Source organism: Peromyscus maniculatus, chromosome 4 (assembly GCF_049852395.1).
Source record: "Peromyscus maniculatus bairdii isolate BWxNUB_F1_BW_parent chromosome 4, HU_Pman_BW_mat_3.1, whole genome shotgun sequence".
Taxonomy (NCBI): domain Eukaryota; kingdom Metazoa; phylum Chordata; class Mammalia; order Rodentia; family Cricetidae; genus Peromyscus; species Peromyscus maniculatus.
The window spans coordinates 119,720,990-119,738,702 of record NC_134855.1 but is presented as its reverse complement, the minus strand read 5'-3'; the positions used below and the strand labels follow the sequence as shown (position 1 = coordinate 119,738,702).

The 17,713-nt window shown below is 38.3% G+C and overlaps 1 protein-coding gene across 4 annotated transcripts in view; it reads right to left on the bottom strand.

Annotated features, from left to right (window-relative positions):
* Macrod2 (mono-ADP ribosylhydrolase 2) overlaps nt 1-17,713 on the bottom strand; it is a 1,982,629-nt gene that overhangs the window by 822,195 nt on the left and 1,142,721 nt on the right. For all 4 annotated transcript variants that reach the window (XM_006983683.4, XM_042276356.2, XM_042276357.2 and 1 more), the window contains exon 6: nt 11,353-11,474. In XM_006983683.4, coding sequence (XP_006983745.1) covers nt 11,353-11,474 — 122 coding nt within the window. The remainder of the gene's footprint in view (nt 1-11,352; nt 11,475-17,713) is intronic.

Here is a 17,713-nt window from a genome sequence, read left to right as displayed (position 1 = left end):
ACACAGGCAATAAAATCATAAGAGCTCTAACTTAAGAATGGGTTAATCCCTTGATGGATCTGTAATAGGACATTATCATGCTAAGTTAGGAAAAGGTAAGAGGTAGGACCTAGCTGTAATAAGTCTCTGGGACTATGTCCGAGGAGCAGGTGCCTGCGTTGCTTAGTTCCTCCGGTGTTACCTTTTGATCTGCCACTTTCAGGTTGCCATGATGCACAAAGTGCTCTGCTCATGGACTGACACCTCTGAAACCATGAGCCATAAGTAAACAATTCATCCCTTTAACTTCTTCACAGTGATACAAAACTAACTGAAGAAAGAATGGTACACAATGGTTTATCTCTATACAAAGTGAGCCTTAGATCAGATTGCAGGCATGGATAATGTCATCTGCAGGATAGTAGCAAGATCACCCTAAATCAGCCTCCTGGGGAAGATAGACATTGCAGTCTCATTTTGACGTGATTGCACTCAAACACTGACAGTCAGTAGTTAACTGGAGAGTTGCTCATCAGGTTCATCTATCCCTGAGTCTTTCTGAAAAAGTATGTGTGGCTGTTCAAGGTCCTAACCATCCACCATGGTCCCTTGTTCAGAACCGTTCCACGTGAAAGAAGGCTGAGGTGGCAGAGAGAGACATGGGGCATGTGAATGTGTCACAAGTATGACAGGTGGTCTTTCTACTCATTTGTCACCTCACCTACCCCCTTTTTTATCTGCTTTTTCCTCTTTTGATTCAATAAAATATATGATATCTGCTTTTTTTATTGATTCGTTGGGAATCCTACGCCATATACCCCAATGCCACTCATCTCCCAGTCTCCCTACATCCACCCCTTCTTCCTGCAGCATCTTCCCCAAAGGAAAGTGAAAAAAGAATAAAAATAAGAAACAATTTAAAAAAAAAGAAAACCACTTCACTTTTCCCATCTCTCCATTGCTTCTTCTGTTATCTTAGTGGCACCGAGAGCTGCTATATGTCATGCAGTATACCCTTTTGTATAAAGAGCCCCACATACAAATGTTCATTGTATTATGAGTTGTTAGTCAGGATCAAGGCCTCTAGCTTTGGTACACCATCAATACTGGATCCCCACCAACACTTCTCTCAGAAATCCTGCTGTTGCCCCAAGTCATGAAGAGCCTTCATCCAGGGTTCCACAGGATCAGTCCCTTCACATACCCTAGCAGGTCATAGAAGGGGTAAATGTTGTGGTGTTCCTACCCCAAGCCCTGGATGTGTACCTAGGTGGCAGCTGGGCCTGTTACTCTAGGCCACTGGGACCACTACTCTCAGGTCAGGGGCAGAGCCAGCTCTCCTGGGGCATGGTGAGGGGCAAGCAGTTCCCAGCTGCTGCAGGACCACAGAACCAGATGTGGTCATTGGCATTAGCTTGGGACCGGTTGTCACTATGGAACTGATGGCAGCGAAAGCCTCTCAGCTCTGGATGGGTCCAACAGTAGCATGGTCCCCAGGCTCTAGCTTGGCCCCATGTGGCAGTTCAGGGGCTGAGCTTCCCCAAGTGTGTGTAAGGAGGTAGCTGTCTTATTAGGGGCAGGTTAGCTTTCCAGTGCTGGGTCATCAGGGACATTTATCCCAGAGCCAGGGAGATTCAGGGTTAGCTCTCCTGTGAAGAGGGGACAGGTCACTCAGCCAGTGAGGGGTTGGGCCAGTTCAGCAGGGCCCTTATACTTCAACACATGGTTCAACACATGGTTTGCATGGGCCTCTGTGATAATAGGAGTATGGATATCCACACAGAACTCAGCTGCTGCAGGACCACGGACCCAGATGTGGTCATTGGCATTAGCTTGGGACCGGTTGTCACCATGGAACTGGTGGCGGCGAAGGCCTCTCAGATCTGGATGGGTCCAACAGCAGCATGGTCCCCAGGCTCTAGCTTGGCCCCATGTGGCAGTTCAGATTCTGGGCAGTCTCAAGAACCCCGATGGCAACAGGAGGCACAGAGCTCAATACAAACTCTGTCTGTGGCAGGGTCACAGACCCGGAAATGGCCCTGAGCCAAAGCTCGGTTGTCAGCACAGGAGACCTACTTCTTAATTTATTCCACAAGTCTTTCTCTTATACAACATTGGGATGGTTTGCCTGATAGTTTATTTGGAGAAAGAAAATCCTAGAACATTGGCTCACAAGATATGACGAAACAGCACTAAAGAATTCTGTCTACATGGATTAAAATGAATTTAATCCATAATTAGAAGTCTGAACCTACCCAACTTCCATGAGACACCACAAGAAGCCAAAGTTTCCCCTTTTCTATGTCTTAAAGTTATGTGTTTGTCCCTATATAAAACAAAGAAAGCTATGTTGTGATTGAAACCAATCAACCAATCTGTAACAAATTTCCCATTAGGAAATAATACTCTCCTTGCAATTCCATTGAATTGCATATAAACAAGGTGTGTGTGTGTGTGTGTGTGTGTGTGTGTGTGTGTGTGTGTGTGTGTGAGAGAGAGAGAGAGAGAGAGAGAGAGAGAGAGAGAGAGAGAGAGAACACTTTCTTGCCAATGAAATATTTACTTTTTAAAATTTTTTATTGGTTTTATTTGTTTTGCTATCTTGGTCTCTCAGTTCAACAGTTTACAAATGGCTTAAAATCCGTACATTGAAATTGCTCTTCTCCCCAAATAAATCTGAACATTTGTGAGGAAAAAATGCACAATTTAAAGCCATTGCTTTTGCTCTAAACTATTAACCCTGGAGATATATGCCAGAATGGCTCAGTTGTTCAAACGTAATGTCAGACTTGGGACTCTGCAGTCTGTGTTTTGAATTGACTATTTCCTTGTGATGCAGTGATCTAATAACTGTTGTTCATGTCGGGAGAAAAGAAAGCACTCAAGACGAAAGCTTGCATGGCAAACCTGTTTACTGTTTCTATACAAATTTCATGAGAACATACTCTCTTTGACAGTGTGCTGGGCCAATATTTTGTCTGGAAGACATGCTTGCAGAAACCACTAGTGATTTCCTATGAATGCTCTCTACTTTGATAAAAAAAGTAAAAACAATTAAGCTGACAAACCTAACCAAATTGAGAAGTTTTGTACTTTTTATTATTTTAAATACTATTCTTGGCCTTTGATTGTAAACAAATACCACAGAATGACTAAAAAAAATCTTTCAAGTATAGATGAGATGAAACAGAGTTTCAGGTATTCTCACATGAAGAGGTGAACATAATTCATTGGGGACTTTATAGAAATGTAAGGCAATGTGCAAAGTACAAAACTGCTATGGGATGGTCTGTATGTCAAATTGCTCTGACTGGTCAATAAATAAAACACTGGTTGGCCAGTGGCCAGGCAGGAAGTAGGTGGGACAAGGAGAGAGGAGAATTCTGGGAAGCAGAAGTCTGAGGCAGAGAGACACTGCGAGCTGCAGCCATGACCAGCAGCATGTGAAGACGCCGGTAAGCCACCAGCCACGTGTCAAGGTATAGATTTATGGAAATGGATTAATTTAAGCTATAAGAACAGTTAGCAAGAAGCCTGCCACAGCCATACAGTTTGTAAGCAATATAAGTCTCTGTGTTTACTTGGTTGGGTCTGAGCAGCTGTGGGACTGGTGGGTGACAAAGATTTGTCCTGACTGTGGGCAAGGCAGGAAAATTCTAGCTACACGAAACAATACAAAAGAAAAGATTAAGAGAAGTTATAAACTAGAAAGATTCCTTTAATAATAAAATGAAGACAACCTACTGTCTTGGTCAGTGTTTATTGCCAACTGGACACAATTTACAGTCACCTAGGAAGAAGGAACTGAGAAATTGGCAAGATTAGGTTGGCCTGTTGTCAGGATTGTGCGAGATTGTTTTGATTGATGATTGATGTGGGAAGGCCTAGCCCACTGTGGGTGGCATGATCCCTAGGCAGGTAGGAATGGGCTATGTGACAAAGCTAGCCAAACATTGGCAGTGAGCAGTACTCCTTCATCGTTTCTGCTTCAGTTCATACCCTGACTTCCCTCTATGATGGAATAAAAGCTGGAAGTGTAAATCAAGTAAACTCTTGTCCTCTACATTGCTTTGAGCCATGGTGTTTATAGTAGCAACATAAAGGAAACTAGAAAATCTACTAATCAAATAGCTTGCCTCCAATAGTGCCTTCTAGCTGAGGAAAGACTTACAAAGATACAAACTTGGCTAACTGACTCTTTTGCACTTTGAATTATAAATCAATAAAGAGATATTGAAAAAAATCAAGCAAAGTGGTGCAATATTGTGATACTATTTCTTTGCCACCAAATATCATCTGAACATTTACAGGATCATGCATTCTACATTATATGTACACTAACTGCCACCTTTCTCACATCTGTATTACACTGTGTGTCAACTGAAGAGGAAGAGAACTTAGATGTCTTGGCTCAAAAATAAAAATCTTTGAGTATACTGCCTTAGATTCAGCATATTAAATATAGTTTTGTCCTATCCACGACAAAGTTTAACTAAAACTGATGGTTCACAATTTTACCAGAACCACCTCTCACTTATTATAAAAAAGATTGTGTGAATTCCATTTGTTATGTTGGAATTATATTTATAAATATTAAACTACTGTGCACAAGGCAGAAGGGGTCAATATCCCACCATCTCTGTACACTTTCTATTTCAAGACTGGTTGAAATGCAAAGGGTGGCGTGAAGTAAGAGTTCAGAAATATTAACTGTTCCTATTACTCTATATTCCATCACTAAATGACCAGTTACTTCTCAATAATACAAATAATCATCCTTGTATGGCCACCAGTAGAACAAATGTGAAGTTTATGAAAATATGGGATTGGGTGGGTCATTATCTGTTTTTAGGGATAATGTATACATTTCCATTATTGCATGTTCTTACTCTTCCTTGATCCACTGCCCATGCTTGAGCACTTGCCTTCTAAATAATAACAATTCAATGAGTGTATTATCACAAACTGCTTCTTTACCCTACACCAGATGAAGGTATTCTGTAAAGGGCAGGAGTAGGAAAGACTGACCAAGAAAAAGTCTTCCTTTAGCCTTATTTTCCCACTTTGGCTAAACCAAAGTATCAGGCAACTGGCTAGAAAATGTGAAACCCAAGTGAGATGATATACAGCAGCACACTATTGTAAACCATAAAGGGAGGCTCAAATGAAAAGATGATTTTGTTCTTGTTATTTATTAATAGTGTCATTAGTCATATTGCTATGAGAAACCCGACTAGAAAGACAGGAGACAGTATCATTCTTTATAAATGAGATGGTGGAGAAACAAGTGAGATGCCACCTCAAAAGCAAGTAGGAAGGCAGATCAAACACATGGCTCTACAAAACGGGTTCTTTGAGATGAAGAGCTGGCTGGGAAATGGCGACATCAAGTTAGGCAGAGGAGCAGAGGTAATGAATTAGAGGGCTAGCTTCTTAAGATTACAAAAGTCTTCTTCAAGAAGGGACTGCATTGATTGATGTGGCCTGTAATAGAAACTCAGATAATGAAATAAAACCAACATTTAAGAATTTCTGGCTGAGAACTCATTGCCATGGCAACCCTCTCAGAAGGGAACTTGTCTAAGAAAATAAGATTCACTTGACTACGCCTTAAAATGAAAACCTACACTAGAGTGAGACCAATGCAGAATTCCAAAATCACTTATTACTGCCATGCCTAGAGGTAGCACTGAAGGTGCAGGGCTGCCTTCTTTCTCATTAAAAGCTGTTACTTCTCAAGATCTATGACTCATGACGGGAACATTATCTAGTTTTGAGAGATCTCTATTGGCACTGGGTGGCTCTTAACAGTAAAAATATATCATAATTTCCCCGTCTAATACATTATCTAGAAAAACACTCCTGAAAATTACAGTAATATACACCATTATAGTAAACACTCCTTTTGTAGTCTGCCCATAATCGCATAAATCCACTAAACCATATATCAATTATTAACTTTATTTCCTAGGAAAATAATCTTAGTGTAAGTAAAATCTGGCTTATATTCTTATTGCCATTCACTTTCTAACAGAGCATCTTTTTTTATTACGTGTGGTCATTCAACAAATGCAAACTGGGTACACTATATTTCATCATCAGAGTGTCTTTGTGAGTCCATGGTATCAGTGACAAACAAAAAGCTTGGCCTTTTAGCTGATGCCAAGAGGGGAAACTTTGGAGATGCTTTCAGCACAGCAAAGCTTAGGCTCCTGAGAATGACACTGATAGCAAGAGTCTGCCATAGGAGACTTTAGGATGATATTGTGATAGAGGCCAAGAAAGACTAGAAAATCCATAAAGTACCTGTATGCTCAAAAAAATTGACAGTGAGAACATGGGATGTAAGTCAATATTTATTCCACTTCTGATCTTAGCATTTGGAGATAGCAGATAGAGTTGTCCTCTTATTTACCAGCCCTTGTCCGATTTGAATGCTTCCACCTTTCCTTCACCACCAACACTCACTCTGATCATACCTGAAGTTTCACCAAGAAACGAACACGCTGTGAAAGCTGTTAACACCAAAATGGAGTCATGTCTGTCTGCCCTGACAAAGAACGAATGAAGCCGCTGGAGTTCTGAAGTCAGGATTCTGCAGAAACTATTCTGCAGCCAGCTTTGCTCACCTGTGGACTGTCACCACCTTGTCATTAATTGTCTTGGCCAAAGATTATTGTCTCTTAAGTTTCTTATTTAATCCTCCTCATTTTTCTCTTAAAAATATTCACATGTGTCAATATCCTTGAATATGCTCACTGCTTACCCTGGTACATTATGTTCCTAAAGACACGTAATCATTATAGAATTTCTCTCTGAAGGTCATTCAGGTTGATAGCAATCCGTACATGTATGCGTTAGGCAAGGCAGAGTAAAAAGTCTCTCTCTCTCTCTCTGTCTCTCACTATAGGTGTGTGTGTGTGTGTGTGTGTGTGTGTGTGTGTGTGTTGTATATATGTATAGATTTAATTTTCTCAGAACACAATATAATTTCAAAATTCAAAGCAATTCAGGAACTGGACTCTACTAGCCTGGCTATACCTTTCCCAAGTTGAATAAGATACAGATTAATTATATATCAAATCATGTGGTTTTCTTTTATTTGCCTTGGTATTTCCCAAAGTTTTATAGAAAAAAAAAAGCCTAAACCCATCATGGTCCTCTTTAATCATTATGTCTGTTTCCAATGCCCCATTATTTTAAATCTGAATCATCCTCTTCATTAATTTTAACTATATTGAAATCAATGATCTCAAATTTGTTAAGAAATCAATTTTTATATATTTGAATTTTCCCCAAGGCTAGTCCAAATTTTGGGAAATATAAAAAAAAACTACATTTGGACTTATGTTGGAAGAAATAGATATTGGACAAGAAGAGTGTATGAATGACTAGCCAGATTGAAATTTTCATTTAAAATTCTTCATCATAAGATCAGGAAAATAAACAGGGAGTGGTGGCACACACCTTTAATCCCAGAACTCAGGAGACAGAGGAAGGAGATTCTCTGAGTTCAAGGCCAGCTTGATCTTACAGAGCGAGTTCCAGGACAGTCAGAGTTACACAAAGAAACTGTGTCTCGCCGGGTGGTGGTGGTGGCGCGGTGGCAGCGGCGGCGGCGGCGGCGGCGGCGGCGGCAGCGGCGGCGACGGCGCACGCCTTTAATCCCAGCACTTGGGAGGCAGAGGCAGGAGGATCTCTGTGAGTTGGAGGCCAGCCTGGGCTACCAAGTGAGTTCCAGGAAAGGTGCAAAGCTACACAGAGAAACCCTGTCTCGAAAAACCAAAAAAAAAAAAAAAAAAAACCAAAAAAAAAAAAAAAGAAAGAAAGAAAAGAAACTGTGTCTCAAAAGCCTAAATTTAATTATTCCATGGTATTTATGAGGCTATATTAGATAAACATTCACAGACAGAAAACACAGTGTCAGATCAATCATAAACTTACTATGTTTCTCACTTTTAGTACATAAAGTACAGATGGGGTATACAGTTAGTAAAAGCCCTCTCAAAGAATAAATAGAAGAGAGGAAAGAATAAGAATTTTCTGAATTAAGAAAATGTATGTTTTTATAGTGACCATTTCATCCACAATATATCCAATGACCTAAATCACCTCCTGAGTTCTAGATACTTATCTGGGGCTATACCATTGCCCTCTGTTTTCTTTAGATTGTCTCTATTTCAAACAAATGAGGCAAGCTAAACTTGTCTCTACTATGCCCAGCACGCTGTTAGGGAGATCCCTTCGACTTTTCTTGCAGTTCTCTCCCTTTCCAAATTTCAGTTGCTCAGTAATTTTATCACCATCTAATTTATCCTGCCAAAATAAACAGTCATTTGACACCAAAATATTGGGAGACCAAATACCTGCAGATCTCAAGAGTATATAGCCACAGGCAGGTGATATGATTCTGTAGTATCTGTTTCCAGATGTAAGGAACCATTAAGTTGCTACTGTTACCCCCTCCCTGTGAAACTCACAAAGCTGTTACAGGGATCAATCAATGGCTTCTTTAGCACAGGGATTACGAGAAATTTCCCTTTCCATAAATAAATATACTCAAGTTGAGTTTAATTTCCATCTTAACAACTATGTTTCTTCCAATAATAACATCGACCCATGTATTGTGATAAATCTGCAATGTATAGTACTATAAAACACACAACTTGTCACATTGCACTTCCATTTCCTTGAAAATAATCATAATTTGATGATTTTGATAGAATGATTCATTTAATGGTGGTGAAGAACACGATTCACCATATGGGGTCAACAGCCCCATTTTTTTTTCTTTCCAAAAGAAAAGGAAAGGAGGAAGGGAAGGAGGTATCATGGGAGAGAGGGAAGGGAAAGAGGAAGGAAGATTACATAAAGGATAAAGAACAAAAATATAAGAACAAATCCTTTACCTCCAGTTAATCATTTAAGAACATGGCCATTAATTTAGCTGAGCATTTCACTTCAGATTCAACAGGTACTTTCCTTCTCTATTTTTATTTACCAATATTCATATAAATTCAGTTCAGCATTGCCTGCTAACTTTATTCAAGAAACATAATATTAATACTTCAAAGTCATCCTCAAAAATACAAAGGTAGACCTAATTCCAATCTCAAAATGACCAGACCAGAGCATTGTTTGAACACTTCCAAAGGCTTGATAAAAGCTAGCTAGCATAATATGCAATTCTTAGTGCTTTTCTCACATATATTGACTTAAGGTGGTCATACCTAACAATTATTTATTTCCTCTGTTAAAAGGACAAATGCCACTTCTGGGCAGTTGAAATGGGTGTCTTGTTGTTTCTTTTTTTTTTTTCCTTTTGAAAACATTATCACTAGGAATACTGATAACTTTACTAGCACATTCTTTTCAGATATTAAAATCTATATATTCCAAGATGCAATCTTATATGGATATCCATTTCATAGGCACTGCAGTCTCTTGCTTGTAAAATCAACTATTCATATTGACAATTTTTTTATTATTCCCAAGCACACATTTGCTTTGCTTTTCCTATAGAGATCAAATTAACTACCGGTTTCATACTTTTCTCCACTCTTTGAATTTCAGCTTTCTCTTCTGAGAACAAGGTCTTGGAGCTGTGGAAACAGCGCAGTGGGTAAAGTGTTGGTCGTGAAAGCATGAAGGCCTGAACTTAGATCCCTAGCAACCATTCCTGTAAAAAGCTGAGTAGCCATGTGGCTCTGTACACTTGGCACAGCCTAGAGTCACCTAAGAAGGGACTCTCAATAGAGGCATTATCAGACCACATTGGTCCATGAGCATGTCTGTGGGACTGTCTTTATTGCTAATTGAAATAAGGAGGCATCCTGCTGTACATAACACCATTCCCTGTGCTGGAGCTGTATAAGACATCTAGCTAAGCATAAACCAGTGAGTGTGCTAACAAGCGGCAGTCCTCTACAGTTTCTGCTGGAGTTCCTGCCTTGACTTCTCTTTCTCCATTAGGGAGCTTCTGTTTAGAATATTTTACCATAGCAACAGAAAGGAAACCAGGAGAGACAATAATCCTAGTATGGGGGAGGAAGGTCCTAAGGACCCTGGGGTCAGGCGGGCTTATCTGAGCAAGAGACCTTCTCTCAAACAATAAGAGGAAGACATTCAAGCTGGGCAGTGGTGGCACACGCCTTTGATCCCAGCACTCAGGAGGCAGAGGCAGGTGTATCTCTTTGAGTTCGAGTCCAGCCTGGTCTCCAAAGCGAGTTCCAGGAAAGGCGCAAAGCTACACAGAGAAACCCTGTCTCCAAAAAACCAAAGACCAAAAAAAAAAAAAAAAAAAAAAGAGGAAGACATCCTAGTGTTGACCTATGGCCTCTACATCACACTATGGATGCAGATTCCTGTATGTATAACACACACACACACACACACACACACAAACACATGCTTGCATGCATTTGGGTACTGATTATTTTGCAAACAGACACATTTTTTTTTTTAAAAAAGAATTGAAAGGTTACCGAAGTTTTATATATATATACAAATATTATAAGGTATTATAAGGTATAATTGGCATGTAAAATATCTCTTTATCTCAAGAGAATTTACCATGTTACAATGAAAAAGGATCTTTTTAACTACAGTTGTGCTAACAAGTACAACTTCAAACTGCAGCTTTCCAAATGTGTATAAGATTCAATGTTCTCCTCGCAAACTGTACAGCAACCAGTTGGGTAAATTCTCAAGCAATGCTGAGGTCTAGTCAGCCTGCTAAGACCTCAAGAAAGTTTAACTTCTTTCCCGCTCTGCAACTTCAGCAAGGTTATAATCTCTGTGGAATTAAAGATCTCATGATATCCTAGCCAAATTAATTTATTCTAGAACAAATTAAGTTATTATTGGGTACTTACAATATATAATGCTCAGAGTTTTATTTTCCTGGTGCAATTGAGATGAAAAGTCAGGCAAGGCAAAAAAAAAAAAAAAAAAAAAGCAAACAGACAAATACCTTCAATGCCAGCTTTCTCTCAGAACACTGTTAAGAAAATAGATTAGATGCACGTTTTCTGAATTCTCTCTGTCTAATTTCATAAAATGTGTAAGTGTGTGACATTTTTAGTTACAGGTTATTAGGTTATGGGGAATAAAATGAATCTGAAGGAATAACAGTGTTCAGGAAAAACACATGGAGTAAGCTTCTGAACGTGAATTGAATCTGAAGATGCATATGTAGATACCCAGTATGCTCACATACACAAAGGTTAGACAGCGCTAACCGTGTGTACACATTACTAATGTAAAAGAAATGTGTAAAAGAAATGTACAATATTATGATAAACTCAGCACTGGCTATTTTCTTTGCATAAAGGCTGAGAAGGGATGAAAAACAAAGAACTCTGAAGTACTTACAACTGATCGGAGGTTATTTTCTTTCACCAGCTTCAAGGATGATTGATAGCAATTTGCAAGGTCTTCCTTGTGGGAACCATTAATGTGGCCTCTGGCTATTGGCCCTACGGTATGGATGACATCTGAAAATGCAAAAGAAATGAGAACATGATAAGTGAAGTACTGTTTACTTTTCACACAACTGGTGCTTTATTTATTTTACATATTAGTGTTGGGGCCTGGAGACAGGGAAGCTAAGAAATATTGATAACATAAATGATCCATTGTAAAAGATTCCAGGGACATAGGCTCTCAAGGCAGTCCACTCCCCACCCCACCCCCCAGGAAGGTGACACCAGAGAAAGGAATTTCGCTACCATTGAACTGTTCCACAGGTATTGGTCGGGTCCAAGTGTGACAGATCATTGTATAAGATGTGTACAATTGGCACCCTGGAAGAAGACAAATTCTTGGCGGGTTATAAACTAAGAAATAATTGCCAGAAAAATGAGTATTTAAAATGACAGGGGAAGGAAGAGCCAATGCCAGACACAATTCTCCTTGTAAATAAGATGTTATGTGATATAAAGAGGATCTTGAAAGCATCACCGAAAGGATTTCTCACAATCATGATCCTAAAATGAAAAACTTTAAACTACTACTAATAGTTTGACATTGTCCAATCTCCACAAACATGAGCGGTACTAGGACTAATAGTATGCACACATGCTGACTGATGGTTCACACCTTATTTTTAACATTAGGACTCTCACAGAGTAATCTGTTCTTTCCAATCTCATTGTGGGTTTAGAAATGTAAAATTTGACAGTTTTTTACTTTTGCATGTAAACCTCAAGTGCTGTGTTATTTTTTTCCCTGTTTTACACACACATAAACTGTTTCAAGAAGTGCTGGGATTGAACCCAGAGCCTTGTTGTGCATGCCAGGCACACATGCTACCACTTGATTTACAGCTCCAATTCCCACATATGTAAGTTTTTAAATTCAGAAGCATTACAGAATAAGATTATCCTCATTTCAACGTAAAAAAAAAATTAGGAGAAATGAAATTTCAATCCAAATTACTTGAAATACTTTGTAACTTTTGCTTCCTAGTTTTCTATGTTAATTGAATAATTATGACATTTCACTGACGTAAGTTACAAGAACTAATCAAGTTTGATCAAAGAGATAAATTTTGGTCTGTATTAGCAGACTATTATAATGAAATGAAATTATTTACTTTGGCTAATCAGTACCACTTAGTTTTAACAAGGACAAGAATAAAAGTGCTTTGAAAAAAATAGGAATATGGCACAGTTAAAATTATATGTAAAATCTGAACTGAGACCCATAATCTACTAAGGAAGGGGAACTTTGCTGGCCCACTGCTAAATACTGAGACTATTATATGATATTTGAGAAAGGCCCTCTAAGCAGGACTTCAACGATTAATTCTAAAACAATATTTAAACTCTTGCCAGACAACATTAAAGATGATGTCATATGATCAAAGTGGGCAGAAAATCTACACCACTGAGCTCACACAGAGTTATTTCACAGGTGGGCCTGGTTCTCATTGTAGTGGGAACTGCCCCAGCATAGAAGTGGAGAATAAAGTAAGATTAGGTTATACACATTGAAACAAAGCATATAATGATATTATTATTTTGCAATAAAACAACATAAACTACATATATTCAGGAAATAGGACCTTTGGTTCCTATGTAATAAACTTTACAATGACTATGTTATGTTAGCTACTATTTTTTTTAATAAATGCTAGACTACAGGGGAGCAGGACCTGCTTTATTTGATTGCTTATGGTTACTTGTTTGTATCCAGCTATGATGCTCCAAGTCATTTAATGAATACAAATATGGGAAAGTTGAAGACAAACGACACTGAATCCTATAAGGCAGTATCCCAGAGGGTGCAGTCATACATGAGTTAAAACTAAGACTCTATGGGGTAACATAAAGACACACCCGCTACTTTAGTGTAGGTCATCTCTGGGCATATAGTGTCCCCTCATGCCTTGTGGCTTTCCAGGAAGGAGCTACAGAATAGCATTATCCAAATCCATTTAACTGTTGGAACTTGTGTTATGCATGGAACTCATAGAAGACCAAGGTACACAAATGAAGCTTGGGGGAAGGTTGTAGGGCCACCTTGGCACTCTGATTCTTACTGAACAAGTTGAGGCCTGGCTTTTCCACCACCCCTTACATAACTGAACACCAGGACATGGTCATGCTCCCCCTGCTTTGTACAGAGATGAAGTGCTTCTTAAGTGAGGCTATGAAAGATGTGCCTACTTGAAGCAAGGAAAGAAGAGGTCTTAGAGGCACTAGTGGGAAGGACCGTGGAGGGGAGGAGCCTATGAGAACTGGAAGTGGTGACAAAATAAAAGCCCCTCGTGTTTTCTTTTAGCCATCAATGTCCACATAACTTCAGTGGAATTCTGAAAAATGATTCCATGTGTTTCTGCCACTCTCCATTTCATTTAAAAGTCAGAGAACAAACGGCCTATAAATGAGCTTCCACAATATCAAAATATTGATTCCTGTATTTTATGTTCTATATTAAATTTACAGCATTCAAGATCAAGTATTATTATTGACCAACACACTGACCTCTCAGATTCACAAAGCTGGAGGTGAATAGATATGAGTCTTCAAGGGAAATTCCTTTCATTACTTAATTGTTCGTTTTTCTTATTAGTAACCACTCCATATTGGGTTCTGTTTTTCCTCTCCATGCAGTCCCTAATTTTCCTAAATCCCATGCAGGCAGACAGTTTCTAACTGCAGTCCTACCTCTGAGTGGTCAAGTACCCATGGTAGGTCACCCTTTTTATGAGTCCCTGACTTGGCTTCCTTAGTTGTTAAACAAATCAGCTGTTTCTTTGATGTCATTTCTTCAGTGTTGTACAGCATCATTAATAGTTAAGATTGTAATGGAGGCAGACTTAGCACACAATGATATGTGGACATTAAAAAACAAGCAAATAATAAAAAAAAAAAAATAGCAAAACTACTTGAACATGGTTAGGAGGCCCAAAAGTTTTTATGACAGGGATTCTTTAAAGTATCCCAAGTACCATAGGCTAGCCTTTAAAATCTTTTGATTGAATATATTAGAAATAAAAAATTTGAAACAAACAGCTCCTATAACTTCAAGGATTCTTTATATTGATTTGTATTTTCAAAACTGAATAGCATCTTCACAAGGTACAGATACATATACATGCAAGCATCCATGGGCAATGCTTAACCTTAAGCATGGATTCTGAATGACTTGGGACAGACAATAAAATTAGAATTTCTAAATTCAATGCCTCATAACCAGCAACACTCACAAAATGAACCACATCATTGTTTATAGAGGAAATGCAGCATCTAAGGACCTTCAGCACACATACAAGAATGCAAAAAGAATGTTAGACTTTAAATCCGGAGATCTAACAGCCACTTAGAAGATCCAAGTCTTCCACTATGAGCTGTGTGAACTCGGGCAAGACTCTTTCCTTTTTTGGGTTTCAGTCCTCAAAGCTCAAGGGGGGGTTGTGTCAGTCATATCTTTTGTTGTTGTTGTTGTTGCTTTGACAAATACCTGAGAGAAATGGCTTTGCTCTTTTAAGAGGAAAGATTTGTCTTGGCTGATGGTCTTGGAAGCTTTGCTCAATGGAGTACTTGCTCTGCTGTCTTGTCCCAAAGCAAAAGCAGAAAATCATCTGGCATGTGTGTTAGAGTATGTGGTGGAGGAGAGTGCTTACCTTATGGCATCCAAGACGAAGTAGGAGGAGAAAGGGCAGGAGAATATATATATATATATATATATATATATATATATATATATATATATATATATATTTTTTTTTTTTCAAAGATACACTGGCTTCCTATAATGAGTACCCTGCTTTTATTTTTCACAATGCCCTAGCATTGCTATTGAATTATGAATCCATCCAATCACTTTCCAAAGTCCATAAGATGCTACAGAATGTTTGCCATACACAATGGGGGGGGGAAGCATTTCATATTCAAAGCACAATGATAGAGTTAAGTAATAATCTTTGTAAATGTTGAGGCTATGTGCTTTTCTATGGGCTTATCAGAAATAGAAGTATAGATCTTAAGTAGTCTAATTCACTATTGTCCAGATAAATTACCATCAATCATGCTTCAAGTTTAACAAGTATGTCTATATAGTGAAGAATAATTAGCACTGTCCACAGAGAGTGATTTAACCACATCTGTCAAAAGTACAACTGTACAATCATTTAGATCTAGTTGTATATTTCTATGTCTTGTGGATAATATACTTTTTCATACTCATATAACTATTTAAATATATCCTTCATGACGATATTATGTGACATAGACAAGGTTTGAAAACAGCCTAGACGTCCATAGACAGAAGACTAGTTCAACAATAATACATTTTTACAATGAGACATTATGTTTCCATAAGTATACATATATATATATATACATACATATATATATGTATCTATCTATCTATCTATCTATATATAAATGTTATTAAGGAAAAAGCAAGAAAAAAGACACAAAAATTTAAAACAGTAAATTTATCACATATATCTTGGTTTTATTTTGTTGCCATTAATTATTTTGCTTCATGAAAATATTATTTTGAGGTAAGCATAGGTTATAGGCAGCATATAAAAGGGCAAGTTTCTGCTTAATGTTTAAGGAAATGGAAAAACTAATCTTCATTTCACTATGAAACTCACTTTCAAGCATCACCATATAAAACACTAAACCATGTTTGAATAAACATGATTAACATGTTCTCTCTATTACCAAAAAATGAGCATCTTTCTCCTATATGATTAGCATCTACCTTTAAAGTCTTAATATAGTCATAATAAGCAAATAGAATTCTCCATAGATATATGTACTATATTTCAGAATTATCTCAATAGCCAAAAAATTTGAAATAACTGTCAAGAACTTTTAGAGATAAAGAGGGTGACATGGAAACCAGTCTGCTCCTCCATGTTTAAGGACCCAAGATCTGTGCCCAAATGAATAGATCAATGTGAAGAGATATATTATCACAAGATAAGATTCTTAGCTTTAAATGTTTCCATTGTCACTACATATTGATAGAATTTATGCATATTTGTATATGCATGTGCTTACCATGAATCTCACTAACTGACCCTTCAATTTGTATACATTCAATGCCTGGTTAGCTACAATTATGTAAGAGGTGACTGCAAAACATGGTGGTTTAATGTAACAACCACGTCTTTATTATTTCAGATGTTATTTGTGGGTCAGAAATTCAGAAAGGAAACAAGTCATGGGGTGTGGCTTAGAGTCTATCATACAGCTCAGGTCAGCAATTGCTTACCTAATAGTGGCAGAATATAGTGGCCAAGGGTTGGGAGGGGGGTATCATTCTCTCTGATGACTTCAGTGGTTTTCTGTATGGGAAGCATAAGGTTCTGTGTGTATGTCTGGCTTTCCTCACTGAATGGCAGCCATACAACATTTTACTTACACAAAACTCAGCTTTCCAAAAACAAGAACATGAGCAATGGTGTCTTTTATAACAGAGCGCTGGAAGTCACACAGCACCACTAACACTATATTCTGCTGGTTACAACTGCCACAGCAGGGAAGACATTTTGTTTCAAATTGAGTGATACAATCCCTTTCTTTTGATGAGAACAATATCAAAGCCTTTGTGTAAAATGTTAAAAGCCACAGTCCACAGTTTCCCAGACTCAGCTTTGTGAGGTGAGTTTTTGGTACATATATGTATCATTTTCAAACTGTAGTATAAGACAAATATAAACCCATAAAAGAGACTGACATGGTTAATTCTATCACCAGTATAGAGTTCTCTGGCCTATTATCTTAATGAGTTAATTAATGAGTCAATAAAAGTCAGAGCCAGACAAGACAGGAATCTGAGATGAATATATATTCATCATAAACAAAATCTAGCGTAGAGACTGTGGTGTGACTATAGCTCCTGGATTCAAACACCTGGCTCAGCCTAATTTTGTTGGTTCTTTCGAATTAGAATCTGGTAAAACTTTGTGGACACAGAGAAGGTCAGGTGTGAAGGCTATAGCATCTGCATCCTAAGTCTCTAGTTGCTGTCATACGATCCCACCTCCCCAGAGTGTCTACCCCCACATTCAGGGAAGGCAAAGCAGCCTTTGAGCACCGTTCTCATTTCACTCAGGAAATCCAAGAGAACAGAAATGTAATTTGTACATTTAATCAACATTTCAAATGCAGCCCCTTGAAAAGGTGTGGAAAATGAGGGGGCAGGCCCTTTTGTGTCTCATCAGACTCGAGTGTGGCAAGACAAATGGAACCTTTTCTGTTCATCTATT